At 39.3% G+C, this 21,397-nt stretch overlaps 1 protein-coding gene and 1 long non-coding RNA gene across 2 annotated transcripts; one reads left to right on the top strand and one right to left on the bottom strand.

Annotated features, from left to right (window-relative positions):
- Positions 1–3,304: 3,304 nt before the first annotated feature.
- On the bottom strand, positions 3,305–17,702 carry spock3 (SPARC (osteonectin), cwcv and kazal like domains proteoglycan 3). Its single transcript, XM_026302938.1, has 11 exons — positions 17,555–17,702; positions 17,273–17,395; positions 9,628–9,667; positions 8,282–8,390; positions 7,524–7,632; positions 7,260–7,368; positions 6,888–7,001; positions 6,535–6,756; positions 6,003–6,065; positions 5,764–5,901; positions 3,305–5,509 (listed from the first exon to the last, which is right to left on the bottom strand). Exons 2-11 carry the CDS (start codon positions 17,393–17,395, stop codon positions 5,352–5,354), a joined length of 1,185 nt encoding a protein of 394 aa, XP_026158723.1. The 5' UTR covers positions 17,555–17,702; the 3' UTR covers positions 3,305–5,351.
- Positions 17,703–19,158: 1,456 nt separating this feature from the next.
- Positions 19,159–21,397, top strand: LOC113128675 (uncharacterized). The gene is made up of 3 exons (XR_003295526.1): positions 19,159–19,235; positions 20,743–20,813; positions 20,975–21,397. It is a non-coding gene; the product is annotated as an uncharacterized LOC113128675 (long non-coding RNA).

Genomic DNA, 21,397 nt, shown 5'->3' with positions numbered 1-21,397 from the left:
AATGTATAGATTACTGCCTCATCCCCTCCTGTTTCTTTCCAATCCGCCATTGACCAGGCAAGAATCAAGCCACTAAGCAGTTAGAGGTTATTGATGGGAAAGCTCTTTCTGCGCACTGCTGCCCACTTCCATAAAACACAGAAATCCAGAGGAGAACAGCTTGTTGGCTGGTAGTGAGTCACACCTAAGTGATTTCTGTAGTGCTTACAAATCACTAACCATTCCTGGAAACCCTTTGTCATAGAATAAAACACCGGAAAACAGTTATTTCTCTTTTTTTTTGTCTCATTCGCAAAATCTGTCAGCCTGAATGACTTTTTAAAAAAATTGTTTGATTTGAATAATTATGATTGTAATAATGTCAACTATTATAGTGACCAAAGCTGACAGACTTGGATATTTGTGAGTTAATAGCTGGACTTTATTGAGACAAATCAATCACTTTACAGTTCTTATTGAAACCACATTTTTTAGGATATTAATTATTTTTAAATAAGACAGATTTAAGATGGCAGCATGGTGGATGAGTGGATAGCACTGTTGCCTCACAGCAAGAAGGTCCTGGTTTCGCAACCCGGCCTTTCTGTGTGGAGTTTGCATGTTCTCCCCATGCTTGTGTGGGTTTTCTCCAGGTACTCCTGTTTCCCCCCACAGTCCAAAAACATGTATGTCAGGTTGATTGGTGACTCTAAATTGCCCATAGGAGTGAGTGTGAGTGTGTGAGGTTGTTTGTCTCTATGTGGCCCTGTGATGGACTGGTGACCTGTCCAGGGTGTACCCCTGCCTTCCACCTGAAAGAGAGCTGGGATAGGCTCCAGCAGATCCCAGTGACCCTGGTTAAGGAATAAGCAGGTATAGATGATGGATGGATTTAAGATATTATATGCTGTTTTTTATTATACTTTTTAGCCCTTATACTTTCTAGCCCTATTTTAAAAGCTCTAGTTCAATATACCTACTTGCTTGATAGGTGTTGAATGTTTTTCTATAGTAGTCTCTACAATGCCATTGTATGGAATAGTCACTCACTTCATGGCAGAAGCTGTGATTCAACTGATAGTTTGCAACCACTAAAACCATACTGTGACACCACTATATGGATGTCTATTGTTTGCGCTGACTCAGGTGCAGTAACATGAGCTTGCTAAGTGTGTGTGTGTGTGTGTGTGTGTGTGTGTGTGTGTGTGAGACCATTATGATGAGCCATGCTGCCTCTTCAGCTCAGGTCTTTTCAATAGTGCTTACATTTAGTACACAAACAAGACAAGACAATGAGGATCGCCCAGTATACTGGGTATACACATGCAAGTGAAAGGTAAAGCTTTCTATAAAACACTAGAAAGCAATGATGCAGTTCCATCCATCCATTATCTATACCCGCTTATTATCAACCTGACATACATGTCTTTGGACTGTGGGAGAAAACCAGAGTATCTGGAGTAAACCCACACAAGCACAGGGAGAACATGCAAACTTCACACAGAAAGGTCCCTGATCAGTTGTGAACCCAAGCCCTTCTTGCTGTGAGGTATCAGTGCTAACCACTAAGCCACCGTGCTGCCCATAATGCAGATCCAAAATGTCATTATCAGAGGAAGAGAACTCACCTGTACAGACAAGTCATGTTTTCAGTTTAATCCTTAGCTTTAACAGAGCACTCATCTCACCTAGCTACTGTATTATTGTTCTATACTACTATATCATGATGTGGGATATAAACAAATACTACACAGCATACAAAAAACATATTTACATTGTAGCTGAGGTCTATAGATCATTATTGACTTTGAAATGTAGACTACATTATCAATACAAGGACCATTTTTCAGCTGTTAAACCAACATGGGCAAAAAGTCTTTAAAGTACATTTGAATATCTACATTTCAGTGGCAACTTGTCTGGTTCAGTCTAATGAAATTCCTGGCATGACCAAACACTGAAAACTAGATACTGCACAGACTTTGTCATTGGCTTGTTTTCTGAGTTAAAATGTTTAGAGCAATTAACTGGCACAGAGGTCTTTACAAATGTAAAACAAGGACAGGTGCTTTTGATAGACTGCTTAAATCTGCTACAATTTTACAACAAAGTTCAGCTTACTTGTTATAATGAGTATTGATGTTGCTCTGGATGAACTTTTGCAAAGTTTGACAAAATATCCCTCAAAATATCATCAGCATTAAGGGAACTGTAGTAGTAATGTTCCACCTCATTTGTGATCCTTCAACGTTTCACTTTGTATAAATCGTCTGAGATCTGTTTGCATACTGCTCCTCTCTATATGATGAATTTATGGCTACATGAATACATTGCATGTCTAACAAGACAAACCTAGAGGTTTAATTTCTGTTTCAATACCAGTAATTGTGATGCAGCACCAGACTGCGGAAGTGAGAAAAAAAACCTGCGTCACAGCAGATTGCTTATTCAAGAAAACTGATTTCCAAACATCAAAAGTGCTTCCTGCAATTTGAGGCATTTCCCATTAGCACTCAGTCATTCTGTCTCCCCCATACACAGGCAGGTCTCTTTTTTTTTTTTTTTTTTTTTTGCTGGACTCTTTCCAACAGTAGGCTTTGCTGCAGGGATATTAGCCAAGGAAATGCTATCTCTCCAGATTTCTATAGTCAGCACCTACATGCTGAGGAAAAGTGTGTGAAAATGAACATTTAATATTTACTCAGTGACTTCCCTGTCTGAAGTCGCTGACAGGTGCTGCTGCTAACATACACACACATTTATGCACTATGTGAGTTCCTGCAGCCTGCACACACTAGGAAATATCAGAGAGAAAAAAAAAAAAAAAAAAAAAAAAAACTCTAACTGTAAAACACTCTCAGTGTAAAAAGGGATAACAACTTTTATTCTTTTATTACTCATAAAATCTGATTTCAAGTGTTTTACTCTATATGTGTTTGCATGTGCTTGTTTAGTGAGTCATAAAATATTTACCTGTTCTTCTCCTATATAATGCAGTAATGCTCTTGCATTCAGAACTCAGTGCCTACAAACAAGCAGACTTTTGTCGCCCCTGACTACTGTCAGCTTTTCTTCTTTTTAAATTTAAGGCATGCATAAATTCACACTAACGGCAGATGCTGTTACCTCAATAACAGCTGCACATCTTAAAATGGCTGAACTTTTATAGCACAAAACCTTGCAGCTTCTCAGGCTTTTTCCAGATTTAAGCACATAAATAGAGAACTGAAACTTTAGGTATGGAACGGAATCATGAGAACGTATGACCACAAACTTTCTGCTTAGATTCTGTGTCCCGAATAAGACGTGGTGCTGCAGTCAAGCAAACATTGGTCAATATAGCTTTTATTTCAGCAAATCATACATACACTGTAAAAAATGCATCTGTATTATAACCTTGAAACACTATCAGAGCTGTGATGACAGTGTGTGATTGGTTGAGAGTGGCTACAGTGTCTGAGGTCATCAAAATGATTTCCATGTCATCACACTCATGAAAGACACTTCAAGACTGAAACGTTTTTTTTTCCAGTTCGTAAAGTGAATTGAAATTCCAAGTTAAAAGGAATCAGCAAAAAGAAAAAAAAATTGACTAGTGGACAGTTAGATGGCACTTTTCAGGTTTTAACATGGAATTTCAACAGATGTTTAATTCAAAATGAAGCCAGATCACAGGTTATTGATAATTGAAAATGAACATAGTACAGTTATTCCCAGGTTTGCATAAATGGGCTAAGGATTTATCAAGAATACACAAATCTGGGATCAGTTTCAGCTTTCAACCCTGACAGATATACACTAGAAGCAGATCAGGTACAAATCAAGCTTTTGAAACAAAGTAAATGCAAAATACTGTAGGATAATCATCTTTTTCATATAAAGCTGTCTAAACCAAAGCTTCCTCTAGCCAGTGTACTAATATATAAAATATTTTCAAATCCAGCAGATTCTAAGTGTTTGTATGCCTTAACGTCTAAGTATCTCTGTGCTTCTCTACATTCCAGCTATTCTATCTATGTAACAACTCAAAAGATCGGAAGTATGGCCTACCACACCAAAACCACACTAGTATTAGAGCTTATGTTAGTCCAGTAAGTATGCTTCTCCCGCTATTACCACCATCTTTCCTTACCAGTAAAAGGCACACCTTACCCTTTATCCCCTGCCAGACATTTTCAGTTGTTCTGCATGGCTCTGTGATTTTTATTCCTGTGCAAGAGATTTGTTCTGTTAGACTGTGTGCTCAAATCGCGTTAAGTCCAAGACTCATATCTAAAATTTTAAAACCATCGACACCACATCTTCTTCTGAGCTTTTCTTTGAACCCACTAATGTATTAAAGGTCAGTAAACATTCTTATCACTTGGATTTGTGGTTTAAGCAGTTTATGACTCTATAAGTCTGGTTTCATCTGTACATGCTTGAGGGGGTTTTAACCTCAAGCTCCATTATGTTTGGAGTTCCACAAAGGTTTAGCCTTCGGTTCTACAGACTCAAACATCATACAGTATTAGACATGCTACGACAAATCTTCTGTTTCATCTTCTGTATTCAACTGACAATGGATTAGAAAAATAGATAATAATAATATTTCCCTCCTAACACCGCAGGCCAAGCAGTAATTTGTCTTTCCTTGTTGCTGAGCCTTTGAGATGATTTGACTTGATTTGTGTCTCAGTAAAAACATCTAGCATGTCGCTTCTGATTGTTATCCAACTCACGCTAATATTTTTTTTTTTTGCCTTAATTTTCCTAATGAAGCATGTCTAACTCTTATCTTGTTTATCCACACAGTTACAGTCACAGTTACAAATCGAGATCAAAAGAAACCTAAAGAGTGCAATATGCTCTTATCTACATAATCAGCATCTCACCTATACACAGGAATATTTGATGAGAAAATGGTGAGGGGTTGAGGAGGTAAAGGATGAAAGAATGAAGAAGGGGAAATCTCTTCTACGTTAAACCTCAGGCATCAACACACTCAGGCATCAGAGTGGTAACACAAGGACAGGACACACTAAAAGACATCCAAAGACGTCCAATGATGAGGGAGGTCTTTGCACATGTGACCAAAGCACAGGACTGTTTGTTGATGTGTCCTTCTCATATTTTCTGGTTAGCTGACACACAAGTGATCAAGTGCCATTAACCGATCATATTTTTATACGTAGACAGGAAAAGGATGTCATATTTGTCAGGAATATAGTTTTTTTTTTCTTTTTTAAACTTCTGAACAAACAATACACAGAGTAGTCCATACGCTGTTAGTATGATTAAGTGTCTGCCTGGGGAGTCACCTAGAAACGTGCAGTTTGACCAAACAAAAGGTTTTCTCTTTTTTCTCTTTTTTTTGTTTTCTTTTTTTAAAATTATGACAGGTACTCTTCATTGCCATCATCATCATCCTCATCCTCATCGTCCTCGTCGTCCATCCCGGCCTGGTCGTTGAGGACAAATGAGTCTTCATCATCATCAGTGAAGAGAGAGTCTCCACTCCCGAGGTCTCCAGAAGACTCCAAAATCACACCTGGAAACAGAGATGAAGTCAAGACTTGCAATTTAAGGAAACATGTGTCATTTTGAGAAATAACGTTATTTGCTTTCTTGCCAAAAGTAAAATGAGATTTAGCTCAGCTGTGCTTGTTGTTATGGTGATCCCACAAGACCCTGTTTATTTTACTGACATGCTACTTTGCGTTAACAGTAATATCTATCAATTACCTCCCCCATGATTAACTGCAATCTCTTTGTTCTCTTGCACAAACACAGAGTTTTGTTTACCGCAGTCTGCGGGGCCATGGGTGCGCGAGCCAGCCACCTCGTTGCCATAGCGATCCACACACCAGCACTGTCCGCTGCTGCTGTGACACTGGTGAGACCTGTAGTAACCATCCTCATCACAGGATGGCAGATACTGACCTGCACGTACAAGCCAAACGACACACTTCATGAATGAATTGTCGCACGTTGTTTGTTGGGTGTATTTGTACTTCCTGTATGATTGGGTGTGCTTGTCTCACCAAGCAATTTCTTCCCCGCTTGCTTTTTGTTGATACTGGACAGCTCTGCTTTACAAGGGGAATCTGAAAGGGAGAGACAAGAGATTGTGGTAAAATGTAGGAGTCAGCCTTTCCGGGACTGCATCTGTCTCTTTGAGCTTGGCCCCTTTCTCTACTTTTTGCTTTTGTCACAATGTTTGTTATCCTGCTGTCTTTGTGCATCTCCAGTGATTCATCTGGGAATACTGTTTCTCTATGACCAAAAAACAAGTTCTCCATTCTTAGCCTCTAATTTGGTCTTTTAACCATATGTATAGTGTTGTATTCATTGACATTTGATGGTCTTTTATAGTTTATTGTGTCTTTCTTTTTTTTGCAGTTTTGACCATCATTTCTGTTGGTATTACTGCCACTGGGCCCAAAGTACTTGCTGACATTTGGGAAAATGGCAATATTGTGTATTGCAATAATGTGGAAGGGCAAAAAAACACAAGCATAAATAAGTATTTAAATAGTTACAGTTAAATAGTGAGTAATTAAAAAGATACCATACCTGTGTACCTCTGAAAGCATGTGCACCACTCAGAGCTGGTTATGACTTTGTTGGCATGTGTATCACAGGATTTGAAGAATGCTTCGGAGCATGGCTCGTTCCGGTCCAGGTAGAGGCCCTTGATCTCTGACTGGTCCAGCTGCAGGTCAAAATTTGTGTCCAAGCGAGAGAACATCCAGCCCAGAGGGTCCTTACAAATAGGAGATGCCCCGACTTCAAACTCTGTAGGAGAAGGTCAAAGAAGAGAAAAAAGCAGCAAGGTAGCTTAATGTAACAATGACAGGACTGATAATACAGGAAGAAGTGTTACGTATTCTCTCCTTTCTCGACTTTGCTAATGCTGTGTGACTCACTGTTCTTCTCCGGTTTCTGGATCTTGACTCTCTTGTGGCTGCCGTTCTCATGCAGCACTCTGAACCAATCTCTCAGACGACTCACGACCTCCTTCAGGTCCGACTCACTGCACACTGAGGAAAAAAATAACACTGATGATTAATGATGATAAAGCGATGTTTAATTGACATTCTGCTTCTTTATGGAAATGAGAAGTCAGAGTCAGCTGCAGCAAAGCTGCCCTGAAACTAGCAGGGATTCTGTTTTGTGCTAAAAGGGCAGAAACACTTTAGTCAAGAGGGGCCATGGACACAATGGAAGACTTTTTTAATTAAGGAAAATTTACTGTTTCTTCTGTACTGTATCCAAGCTTGTACTCATGTGTGCAGTACCTTTCCTTTCTGCAGAGCTCTGCTCAGCCTGAGAGGGGCAAGGACACATGCCGGGGCACTTCACAGCGATTTTCTTTCCTGTGATGCATGCCTGGTAGTCTAACTTACACTGAAGAAGAGAGACAGAGGTGAGACAGAAGAGGAAGTAAAATCAGGTTGTGTGTTTCCTCTAGAGGAAATGAAAAAAGAAAAGGGGGACTCATGCTCCGATGTTGTTGTTATGGGTGAGAGATGAATTGCTTGCATGTGCATGTGTGTGTGTACCTTAGTGGAGTAGGTGTGGCCGTCAGTTCCACAAACAGGAGAGGGGTGAACCACAGGGCAGGGTTTGCACTTTGACCCTGGTCTCTGGTACAAATTGGCATCTTTAAAACTAGAGAGAAGATTTAGAAGACTTCATTCACACACACACGCACTCTATTCAAAGTTATAGTAATGGTTTCTATGCTTTTTTGTATCTGTGATGCATTGTCTTGTTCTTACATCAATTTCAGAAATGAGAGAAGGATTTAGGATTTATATGTGATTATTTTCTGATTTGCTTGCACAGTGCAGCCGTAATTGTGTTGTTGCTAAGAATGGGAAATGAGGTCAGTATGGCGTTACTGTCCTCCGTCCAGTCTGCAGTGCCCCAGACAAACACACACATACATATAAAGCCCATTCATATCATTTGGCAGGACTTTGGGTCTGTTGTAAGGCAGTGCCAGTGCTGGGGTAATTGGACTAAACAGTAATGTCACACAGCAGTCACAAGAGAACCGGGCAACCAGTAGACCAGCTGGGAAAACAGAAAACAGCCACCCCTCTGGTGTTACTTATCACGCTGCATGAATAAGTGAACAGTAAAAACGAAAGGAGAAAAAGAGATAGGAAGTGATTTATTTCCTATCCGCTGTCACTTGTATTTCATTCGTGGCTTTCTCACTGAAACATCTGAATGCAAATGTAACAGTCAAATTGGAAACACAGTCCTTTTTTAAAGCACAAGTGTATGTGTTTCCAGGAGTGTCTGCACTTACCTAACTCTCCTCTGGCTGACACACGTGACAGTCTTATAATCCTCAGCCACACACACCTTGTGGCGACTGCATTTGATCTTCAGACAGGGGTCTTTGGCTGGATCAAGACCTAAAAACACAAAACACAGACATACTGTGGAGTCAGAACTCTTTTAAGTGTGTATGTGTACTGTATGTGAATGTACAACCTATACACAGCTATTATTAAAAGACCTTCTAAGAAAGACTAAGACCTTGAGTATAAACATAGAGAAAATGTCCCCAGGTTACATATTCATTCTGTTCTTTGAAATTCTAGATCATTATACCTAGTTAAACCATGCACTCCCTTTGATTTTTACAGATCCAAGCTAAGTGGATAAGCATTAGAGATCTGGGTGTGTTTTACTTTTAGCCACAGTCTCTTCACTTACAGTACACTGACAATGTCTCTCTGACACTCAGCTCAAAGACTTAATACCATAAAGTATCCTTACAGCTAAAAACAGATGCAACTGGTTACGGCTTCTCCTGACCTTACATCAGCCTGCACTGACAATGTGCAGTCCGGCTGAGATCCTCAAACAGATCTGGTATCAGAATCTGCAGCTGAGACCTATATTGGTCTTTTAAGATAAGAGCTGATTTTAGATCTGGCTCTTAAGCGGAGGGTGTGATCTTTGTTGGTAAAGACAAGCTAGCAGTTTCTGACCACTCGTCAGTATTCAGCGAGGCACCTATGTGCAGGATCTAAGACACTGAGCTGATCTCAGAACAGTGTGTGAATGACCTCTGCTCTAAAGAACCTTACTGTAATCCCTCAGCAGCTTTGGCAGATTATCCTGCCTCCATCCACCAACGCACTATCTAATGCAATTGTTTCCCCCGACATGTCTGTGTGTGTGAAGATGCATGCGTGTGAGTGTTTTTGAGGATAAAGTGATAAGTGAGAGTGAATGTGTTCATGTTCTGGTGTGCCTGGATGTGTGTATGGGCTTATCACTGTCAGTAATACAATGGGAATTGAAGATGATGGAAGAATAGAACACCATCCCGTTCTATTACTATGAATGTTAGCCTGGTTTGTGTGGTGAAATGAATTATCTAATATAATAATATAAAACCTTTTAAACAAATGTCAGATGAAACTTAGATAAAGAGTTAGACGGAAACAACAGATTTTTGGCATGCGACTGCTCGTGTATCATCCGATTTTTGCCAAATTTAGTACAAAACATATATGGAAGATACTTTTATAATAATTTTTGCTATGTTGTAGTAGGAGTTGTCATTGTCTGTTCTAGTGTTTTTTTTCTTCATCAAAAGCCAATACCACAACCACTCCAGGCTCTCTAACTCACACCCACCTTGATCGAAGGGCTTGGATGGAGTCCATGTTCCAGGCTCCTGCAAGAGAGTTAACCAGCACACAAAAATCATGAAAATATGATTTAAATAACAACAACCACTGTAAATAATACATGACAGATACCAGATAATTAAGCAGTCATACAAACCTCCACTTCCTTTAGGAGAATGCATTACAGAGACAGAGAATAAGAAATTCATTTTGATTAGGTTTGTTCTGAAGTGGAAACTTTTGCATAGCAAAGTAACAGATGAAAATCTGGAAGATAACAATGTCTATTACAAACACATTGAGCATGCATATATTTAGTAAACATAATATTGATTTTGTGACAGCAGTTATTTGACCATGTGTCTGTGTGCAAGTGTGTGTGTGTGTGTGTGTGTGTTTGTGTGTACATATACTGCTTATCTCCCGTATAACAATAACAAAATATAATTTTGCACACACAACAGAGGGAGCCTGTCATATCAGCTGGACTGAAATTTTAATATGCTTTTCAGGTTTACCCTCAGGTTATAAAATACAATTTGGAGTAGATTTCAATTACTGACTGTGACAGGCTTTCAAAGAAGAAAATAATGTGTTTAGCTATTTAATGATAAGTGAAGGGGTAAAGCTTTCAGTCGAAATAAAGTCTGTTGATGGGTTAATGTTAAAAGAAAACTTTTAGATTTAAATTATGATCAGAGAGCAATATCTGCATTGCAGATGTGTAATACTTAAGAATGCATTTTGGAGTCTAATATATTTTATCTGATTGATTCTGTTCTTCATTAACAGTAAAACTCCAACTATCCAAAGCCCAAAGAAGACAATAAAGGCTTCGATTCAGTGATTCACAAATAACATAAGCTGCACAATATTGCTTTTACATGTTGCACCATATGTACAGATTTCAAAAAGAGATGCATTTCATCAAAAACTAATTATTATCTTGTGTAAAGCTTCTCATCCCCTACATGGTTTGAGAGTGAACTGTTAAACTCTTCCAAGATGTAGTCAGAGTATTCCATCCATTGCAAGTGAATGCGTTTTCACAGTCTAAATAAGGAAAGTATATACGACAGGTGATTGATTTACCTGCACAGACACAGAAGCGACACATGGTGCAAATGGTAAAGAAAAAAATCTTTTTACTTAGAGATCTGACTGTCTGGTTTACCCTCTGAATATATATACTATGCCCAGAGACAGAACAAAGCCAGCTGCCTTTAGATTACTGCACACTCTTGTCTTCACACTGTCTTCTCTCTCTTTCTGTTACAGCAGTAAACAGTTATTCATCCACTTTCATTCTCTCTCTCCCATACACACAAACACAGACACACACACACATACTTGTTTTTGCCATGTAGTATTGAACTCTGGCACCTTGAACATAATAACCACAACACATTTATTGAAGCCTTGTGAGTATCACATTTTTGTCCACAGCTAGTAATGAATCTGAATAATTATATAGAATTACCTTCCTTTACTAATGAATCAAATTGTTGACTGGTGGATTATTATAATTAAAACCACTCCCTGAGACTGTGGCTTTAACTGTGCTTTGACACTTAGTGTAACAGAAAACAAAATATACTTTCTTTCTTTCTTTCACTTAAAGAACAAACAAAGCTAAATGTAAATCAAAATACTCAAAAATTACATAAAATACTCTGTAAAGAAACAAGTGACAAACTCCTGTTTACAGAGTTGGGAAGGTTAAAGAGTGGGTGGGTGATTTTGATAAAGATGCAGTACTACAGTGTACCATACTGCACTACTTCAGATTGTGTTTGGCATAAATGTTACAATGCAAACACATTGCTTTTAGCTTCTAAAGTAATGTCCCCCAGTTTTCAGCCTTGACATGTTTGCAGTGTTAGAAAGGTTCAATGTTTCCTGCATTGCTTGCAGGAAACTGCAAGCGTACTTTTGTTTTTAAGCAAGGTGTCATTTTTTTTTTTTTTTTGAAGCTGAAGTACATTTACACCTTGAGTTATCGGCCATGCTTGTGTGAATTGCAGTTTCACTAATATATATTTTCTGCGGAGGAAATACATACAGTTACTGATCTGTTTGTTTTGTCTTTATTTCACACACTGTAGCTTCACTCAAACATTTCATCTTTGCTTTTGCTGGATCCAAAGTAGTGTTTTATTTTCTTTTAGCTTATCAGTGCAATTGAGTCTGCATAATTTGCAAAAAATGGATAGTTACCGTCACACCAATGCACTTGCTGACTCAAGACTGAACATTGTGGTAACATTTAACACCAAGACGCTTGGCATTAAAAGCACAAAGACCCAACTAACCTCAACTAACTGAGGACTCGATAACGTGTATTATAGACCTGATTAAACTACAAAAACAAATATATAGTTATGTCTGTATTTGCAACCAGGTCTCATATTGTTACATGATTCCAACCTTCTAAAGATCCTACATATTTTTCAGAAAACCTGACTTTAACTTCCTCTCTCACTTCCTCACTTTCTATCAGATGAACAGGGTCAACTTTTGGTTTTTCTCAGCTCTAATTTGGTTTTCTTTGTGCTTCGCAGCTGAACTTTCTGACCTTCCTCACCTTCACTAAAGACTTGTCACCAATCATAACATGGTTTCCACTAGCATTCCTTTATGATAAAGGAAGCCCCATCAACAGTCTTTTGTTCTTGTCATATTCAGAGTTGCACATATTAAATACTGCAACATCTAAATATGAAAAGAACCCATCTTTTAAAAGCTCAGCAAAGATAAAGCCATATAATGAAGTACTTTTGTTTCTGTTCAGGAAGGCTCCCCTTCTAGCACTGCAGACTGTGGAGAGTGAATAATGAGAGCATTGCATTATGAAGGGCAGGCCCTCTAGACCAGAGACAAGACAACGAAAGTGCTTGCGGTTCTATTCCTTAATGGAATCAGCAGGCACATGCAAACACAGCGCATCAAAACACACACCTCTACACACACTTACACCATACTATAAACAACCAAACTTATCACCACAACACTGAAAATCTGTCAGCACTACAAAACATCAAATAACTGGTTGAATGCACTTCACTGCACACACAACCAGCCCTCTGCTTTTCCAAAGACCATGGAAAACCTAAAACTCAACAATAGGTCTAATGGCCTCCTGAGTGTACACTAAAAATAGCTACTTTTCAGTTCATTTCTCCCTCTCTTTCCAGCCTCATTCCTTTCTCAACTTCACAGTTATGGCAGGTTTTCTTTCCTCCTGTGCTCAAATACACACAAACATGGCAATTTGCAACAGTGAATATTGATTTGTGTTTTATCTGTATATCTGTAGAGGTAAGTCCTCATAAATATGGTGTTTCTGACAACCACATTTCTCACCTTTGCTTCAATTTTTCACGGACCAGATTTGATCTCTCTAAATTGTGTTTTAATGGCTTCTGTTTCCTGGCATCTTGCTATCTTTCCCACTAACATCCAACAGGAGAAATGTGTGCTTGCCTTCACTGTTACTGGCTCTGCTTGTCTTGCTCAAGCTTGTTGCATTCATGCACGCACAAACACACACAAATCCACACTGCAGTGCTTTGAAGTGGAAAAGGCCTCAAGCTCTGTACCTTCCCTACATCATTCACCCTCCACAACACAAACAACACAGGACACACGCACGAACAGAGAGGAGAGGTGAAGGGAGGAGAGGAGAGGACAGCATGAAAAGGTGAAGTCTCCTCTAATGAGGCAGGTCTAAACAAGCATTTAATTAACTCATATACCATAAACTTTTGGATCATGCACATCACATATCGGTTATTGTGTTTTTCCTTTTAAACACATCTTCCTCCTCAGCTTATTTCTTCACACCGTGCCAGTGCTGTGAGCTAGCCAAGGTCCAGCAAGTGGAGCAGAATGTCTAAAAAACTGAGATGGCACCAGCACAGCAAAGATAGCCTGAGGCGTCTCCAGCCATCCTAACAGGACTTACAGTAAATCAGTGGCCAAGAGCCTGCACACTTAGCAGGAGACCCACTTATGGCTCTTGCTGACAGATGAAACTAATAGTACATGCCTAAAATGTAAAGCTTAAATCAAAACCAAGATGAGGTTGGTGTAGAATCACGTCTATAAGATAAGAAAAATATGTTAAATATATCGTAGCTCTTTATACTTAAAAATACATCAACTGGAGTGTAGTATTAAGATAGCACTAAAGATGTTCATTTTAAACTAACATTCTTAGATCATATAAAATAGTGGCATGACAAAAAAAAGATCATTGACTGCTTTGGAAATCAGGAGTAATGAAAGCAGCAAGTTAAGGCTGCATCAGCTATAAGCTATAAGACTAAGTCCTTACTAAGTCATGACTAACTACAAGCCTTTAAACAAGAGATTTAGTAAATTGTGTTGCACTATTAAAATGTAAGAAATGTTTTGCAAAGACTTTAGTAATGTGTAATTTGGTTGCTATAACCATCTAAGTCCAGTCAAAAACAAATAATTATGTAAAGTGGATAATCCTGCATAGCATTAAAAGCTGTAACACAATTACAAAAAAACAAAACAAAAAAATGGATTTTGGAGGCCAAAATATATATTAAATTGAACTGTTAATAAACTGTAGATGTGGGTATTCATGGCTAAATGTGTGTCAGAGTTAGTCATACAGTGAAAGGTAAAGATGTGGTAAAGTTAACATAATTGATGTTATTTGGTCATTTAATTAAGATTCTTCTCATGTCTTCCTTTGAGATATTTTGTGCTGTTTATGAACTAAAAAGCATTTTAATCATGTATCAGGTCAGCTGTGCCAACCACATACCACTGTGTCTTGACTCTAATGGAGTAACGCAGTATACACTACATATATGCAGCATACTGTGATGGACTGGTGACCTGTCCAGGGTGTACCCCTGCCTTTCACCCAAAGAGAGCTGGGATAGGCTCCAGCAGATCCCTGTTACCCTGGTTAGGAATAAGTGGGTATAGATGATGGATGGATGGATATACAGCATATTGTTAGCTTTGACTGTTTGATATGCAAGTTAGGCTGAACCTGGTAAGGATGCCAGCAATTAATATTTTGCTGCATAAACCATCACTTGATAAACTCTCATAATAACATTAGGCAAAGTTTAAATTCCTGAAGACAAGGTGCAACTAGCTCTAGTTAAAAAGTTTAGTATTGAATCCTCAACCAACCAGACTAATATTTTCACTTCCTCAAGCATATTTATATAAAGGCTATGTATGTCATATTTATATAAAGGATTTTGTGGTGTGATATGTAGCCTGACGATCAGCTGCAGCTTTGCTGTGCTAACTAGGTCCTGAATCTGTAACCTCTATAAATTATATACAGTATGTGAAAATATTGTAACAGTATTGAGATGCATGTATTCCATTATGCTGGGTGGTATCAACTGGACTGGCACCACACCTAGTAGTACAAAGATAATTGTTAAAACAGACACACCCATTAGATGCAAGTATGTACAATCTGGAGTTAAAAAAATGTGGAATTACCTAAGATTTAATATGAAAAAATGTTTGATGGGGCTATACTTGTAGAGGTGTTACAGCCTCTGTACCACTGGAAATACAGTGGTGATGCAAGTGTAACTAGCAACAAACATGCATATACCTTAAAATACTGATACTGAAAAGCGTGTACTCTATGTGAAAGAATGCAAAAACACACAGTTGGACACAATATACGACGGAGAACTTAAACAAGAAAAAAAAGTCACCAACATAAATAGAGAGCACACAGTGCATTTGTGCCCAGCGCTTTCTCTTTTATTCTCAAGGTTAGAGAACAGAAATGAAAGCACACATACCCTTCGACTCAGTGCCATTTATTGTACATTTCATCTATCTATCTATCTATCTATCTATCTATCTATCTATCTATCTATCTATCTATCTATCTATCTATTACAAATACAAAATCTCTCTTAACACAGTCACTGTGCTTTTTCAACTCTCTCTCTCTCACACATACACACACCATCTTTGTCTCACTGCATATATGTCAAAGAATTTAGCTCATCTTAAATAGCACAGCACATGGCCAATCACATTTCCTCTCTGACATTCAGTCCTGACACCCTATGTGCATAATCCAAATCCTGCTGGGCCTCAGATGTATCACATGGGTCCAATTGAGCTGATGGGTTCACACACTTATAGCGTGTAGGGAAAGTCAGAAGTAGAAAAAGCATTTAAAAAAACACAGCATTTATCTATTATTTAGATTATATTTGAATTTTTAAAAGTATGCCACTACTCTCTTTGTTTTTCTCTTTGATATCATACACCTCATATCGGGCTATTGCATGTGTATGGCATGCAGATAAAACCACTCATTAAAACTGGTGTGAGTGAAAAGTGCATTTTCTCTGGTGTATTAATGGTAACCCTATTGTTTCTGTAGCACCATCAAAGTGTAGCTCCCAAACAAAAACCCTGTTTATGTACGTGCACATATCATATCTAGCCTATGGCATGCTTATTTTTGTGTATCCATGTGTGTGCAAGTACAAGCATGGACGGTTGTGTAGAGTTATTTAATCGGTGGTTATGGGCAAAACATCCATCTACCAAATACTACAAAATGAAAACCTACTACACTGCATAAACAGATATTTTACTGGGTATTCTACTCTATTCTGTAATGTCTGAAACTAATTTTCCACTGCTTTCCATTTGTAATCTAAAGCCGATCATTCTTTACAATCTTAAAAACTTCTAATGAACCGTAGGAAGCCGAAATACTGAATGTGTGTGAAACACTAATGTAAAAAAAAAAAAAAAAAAAGCGTACATACACATGATCAGAAGGTCGTGTAGCTTGTATGTGTCAGAACAATCAGCAGCAGCATTACTACACCAAATGGCTTTATATAATGTCAGGGCAATAGTGGCTGACAACACCTTGTTGAAGTCTGTTAGTAAAGACATTCACCAGCTGCATAAGAAACCAATCAGTTCATACACAGTCATTCCCGGTGGGAAGAAGGCAAATTCTAGGAGTCACAGATGTATACATAGCCAAGGAGACACCTTGTAATATGCCTACAGGGGCCCCTGTGTGAGTACAGCAGACTTCACCTTGTGGTCTTTGTGTCATTGTGTTAATATCCTGTTATATTCTCAAATGGAACTAGAGATGGTTGTATTTGTAGCTATTGTACCTCTATAATGAGGTACAATAGCTAAATACTACCCAACTAAATACTCGGGTGTCCACTGGTTTGCTGTCTACATCCTAGTGGCAGGTGTTCATTCCATCCACGCCTGCTTGAGAAGTCTCTCCCTATGCTCTACCTGCCCATAATTAGGCCCCTTTCGCGGGCACAGTAGTGTCCCTTGGACAGCAAGGCGGCGTGTATTTATGCTTTTCAGAGGCCTCAGTTGGTTAGTCACAAACAAGGATCGTCCCAGTATCGTGAGTGTATTTACTGTCTCGGTGGAGCGGGTGATGAACGTGTGACAAACACCACAACGGGCCCCGTGACGCGTCACTTGGACACATAGAGAAAACGAGGAGCGCATGATCACAAACCAGTGAGGGTGACTATATGGAGGGAAAAGGAGGGGGGCGGTGGGGTGTAAATGAGATAATGAGGAAGGTAATGGAGTTAATAATGTAAATCAGAAATATTACTTACATCTCTGAATCTATCCCATCTCTCAGCGAGCCACTTATCATCCAAAAAATTGCCGCTGTCGGAGCGAGCGGAGACGTGTCCAAAGGCGACGGCGCACACGCACAGCAAGGCGACGCTCAGCATCTGCGGACACACAACAACAGCACGGAGAGAAGACATCGGATCGGGTTAGAGGACGCCTCGATTGCGTTTTAGAACGGAGCTTTTCCAAATGCATCACATCGGCGATGAAAGCCACCCGTCGACACTGAACATAACGATGCTGAGGTGTCTTCCACCTACCTTGTCGCATCAGTTGCTCTCCAGACTGTAATGTTCTCGCTGCCGTTTTCTGTTACTAGTAATAGCAGCCCTCTCCCTCTCTCTCTCTCTCTTTCGCTCTCTCCGCACCGGCTGTCTGTGCGCAGCAATATACGGGAACGCGCATGGCACCGTGCGCGGGGCCTGCGCTCTGTTTTACTTTTTTTTTTCTTTTCTCTGCTGTCCTCTGGTGTGGAGGAAACGGTCATGATGGTTCGCTCTGGGCTGTTATCAGGCCACAGCAAAGTGTTTCCCACTGATTACCCTTTATGAAAAAGAAATCGGGCAACTCTTTGATTAAGGGAAAACAGGTTCATCCAGCAAAAAATACAGAAGCCTGTAGCAATGTTTTACTGATGGCATGTAAAGAACACAAACAATCAAAGCAGCTGGCATAAGGTCAGGATATTGCTGAGCAAATACTGGAGTGATTTTTACCCAACAGAGATACATAGATGTGTGTGTGTGTGTGTGTGTGTGTGTGTGTGTGTGTGGGCTGGAATTACTCATGTTCTGGGGACATAAATCTGTTTTCACACTCACATTGTGGGAACTCAACGTCCTTCCTTAGAATAAAACAAAACATTACAATTTAGAGTGATAACTTTTCAAGGTTAATGAATACAAATGAATATAAGTCTACGTAATATCCTTTGAAGTGATGGAAACAAAAGTGAGTGTGTGTGTGTGTGTGTGTGTTACCTTTTTTCATCCCATGTTTCTGCTCTGTTACAACCATCTCATGGGAGCTGCTCAGGCTTGTTTGTACAGTAGTGACTTCTGAAAGTGTTTCATTCATATTCCAGACATAGTTTAGCTCAGGACTGTAAATTTCTGCTACAAGATAGCAGGGTTTCTATAAGAAATTTACTTAAATACCCCAGTCTGGATGATTTATGAAGGTGGGTGTAGCCATTTCCTGTTAAGTTAGACATGTAATGTTCAAAACAGTCCCCTTTAGAGTAGATATGTGTGTGTTTAAAGTTGTTTCAAAAGGGAACATTTGTGCTTATTGCTCTTGGCTTTAACAGGACACCACAGGGACTTTTCCAGAGCTTTGGCAACTACATGGTGTCAATGCAATTATTCTTGTTATGTTTGAGAGTTGTTAAATCTTTTTGGGTGATAAATAACAAAAGAAACAAAAAACAGTTTGTGATGTGTAATCCTCCAGAACAGATTCCATGACCATTAGCACTGATTTTCCAAGTCTTGAAGAAACGCTAGTCTTTTACAGGTTTTTCCCTTCCATTGTGTTTTAAAGACCATGCTAAAGAGTCTCAGGTCAGAAGTTCAAAGGACAATTTAAACCTAGCAAATAAGTTATGAATTAAGTTACTGTATTAATATTATTACTATTACTGTGGTTATCACAGAGAAGCATGATGGTCAGCCAGGTCAAGGCATGATTGTGCGCAGTTGCTGTAAAACAACCTCAAACTCAGCTTTATAAGAGGCTGTTGAAAAGAGGAGTGTGTTTATATGTGTGTGTGCGTGTTTGGGGGTGGGGGGCATGTGGTAAAGATGACAGGGTGCGCATATTTGAAAGTCTAATTTGGAGCTCTGAAGCATGCATAACCGCATTATAGAGATACGCACAACCGTGTATCGTGTGGAATGTGCAACCAAGATGCCAAATGGTCAACCGCATAAGCCCACACAGGTACAGACAAGTGAAAAATGCTTGATGTGACTTTTGTGTTTGCTCCAACAGGAAGTCTGTAGCATGTAAACAGGAAATTGGTAGTAGAGACGTTACAACGGCTGATGGAGCAGAAAGTGTTGGTGTAATTTGTGCACTTGATTGTAACCACACTTTGTTCTCTCAGACGAGCATGAGGTTGAGCTAATCTTGGTTAAGCCAAGAAGGCGTGAAGGTGGTGCTGTGCAGCACTGTGCATGACATGGCCATTCTTTTATGGCGTACTGTTAGCTTGTGCTCTATGACATGTGTGCAAATGGAAGCAGTAAAAGAGCTGTTGTGTGTGTGTGTGTGTGTGTGTGTGTGTGTGAGGGTGTGTGTGTGCGTGTGTGTGTGTGTGTTTCTTCCAGCCCAGGGGGTTCATAAATTATTCAGTCTCAAACATTAAAGATGTAGATGTGGTCAGAGACATATGCAGTAGAGACACACACAGAGTGCTTACACAGACACACACGCACACATAAATACACACGAGCATGTCCACACAGACAGACTTTTTTGTTTTTGCTTAATGAAACTGCATAGATTTTTCATTCCACTCTAGTTTGAGTTTCCTTTTTTCTTTCTCTAAGTAAATTCATGAACATCACACATTGTTGACTCAATTTCAACACAGGCTGTGAGAGAAAGATGAGAAAGGGGAGCTGGAGCAAAAAGGGAGCTGAAGAAAAATAGGACAAAAACAATGCAATGTGTGGTTATGGGTGGGTGCGCCTGTGCGTGTGTGTGTATTTGGATGGGAGAGGCATGAAATGTGTCTCAAGGAGTGGAGATTTCACAGCTCAATGACTCTGTCACTGTGCACCTGCTCACTGAGACAGTGGGGTAGAGGAAATGAAAGGGAAAGAGAGAGAAGAGGTGAGGGTGTTTGGGGTAAAAGAAAGTACAAATTCCAGAAAGAATTAGAGTGATTGTAGAATAGAAATGTATTCAGTGGAAAAATAATGCAATAACACATCACAGATCCTCTTTAGACCATACATATTAGATGACATGGTCAAAATATGTGGACAGATATGACATCCTCATGTGAGAGCTGAACATCATCAAATCATTTCAAAACTGCTTTCATTCAGTTACACTGGCATTAGTGAGATTCAGGTAAGTCAAAAGCTTGGATTTCTTTATGAGCCTCACACTGTGCATGGTGACACTGTCACATTGAAGCATTTTGATGTTGGCCAAATTTGATTTAGGTGATTTGGTTTTGGGTCCAGGGCCAATGTTTTTTATTAACACCAGTGCTGTGTCATCCTCGTGCTGTATCTTTAAGATTCCTCTTAATCAGGCCAAGTCTGTGAAACCTCAACCTCAGACCAAAGTACACGGACAGTAGGGTTGTCATACACACACTCTCTCTCCTTCAGTGCAGCTTAACTACAGTGAGGCATAGAGAATGACTCAATTACATTCTTGGAAATTATGGTGTATTATAGTAATAACAGGCACTGTCTCTTTTTCTCACTAGCCCCCTCTATCTCTTTGCGTAAGAGTGGGAGAAGAAAGGCAATAAAAAAGCAGAATTAGAGAGAAACTCAGGTGTGTCTAAATCTTTGCTTTTTGCGTAATCACCATTCTTCAGTAAAATCAAATATTTACACGTTTGGTTGCATAATAACTCTAGTAAGAGTTTTATATTTTTTTGCTAAATGGAAACAATGAAGATGTTTTTTAAGTTTTATTTGAATTTGTGTTTTCAGGAAGAAGAGATGCTACAGCAAGAAGAAGCAGTAAAAAAGCTGTTTTGTGTGTGTGTTTGTGTGTTTTTCCAACATTTTGAGGGCTAAATCTGTTTACACACTAACATTGTGGGGATTCAGCATCCGTGCAGGAAACAAATCCTGGTTTCCACCATGTAAATCACTGAATACTAAAGAGGTTAGAGCAGGGGTAGCCAACCCTGGTCCTTGAGAGCCACTGTGTTACTTGTTTTCCAACTATCCCTGATCTGATTTTTCTGAACTCACCTGATCCAGGTAACCAGCAGTGGGTGGGGCAGAGATAGTTGGAAAACAAGCAGGGAATAGGATCTTGAGGACCAGGAAATTTAATTTCCAAGTCTTCAGATGTCAAACATCTTTGTGTGCATTTTGTATGTCTGATCTTGTTGTTTTTATCCGACC

Source organism: Mastacembelus armatus, chromosome 1 (assembly GCF_900324485.2).
Source record: "Mastacembelus armatus chromosome 1, fMasArm1.2, whole genome shotgun sequence".
Taxonomy (NCBI): Eukaryota; Metazoa; Chordata; class Actinopteri; order Synbranchiformes; family Mastacembelidae; genus Mastacembelus; species Mastacembelus armatus.
This window is presented reverse-complemented; position numbering and strand designations above follow the sequence as displayed.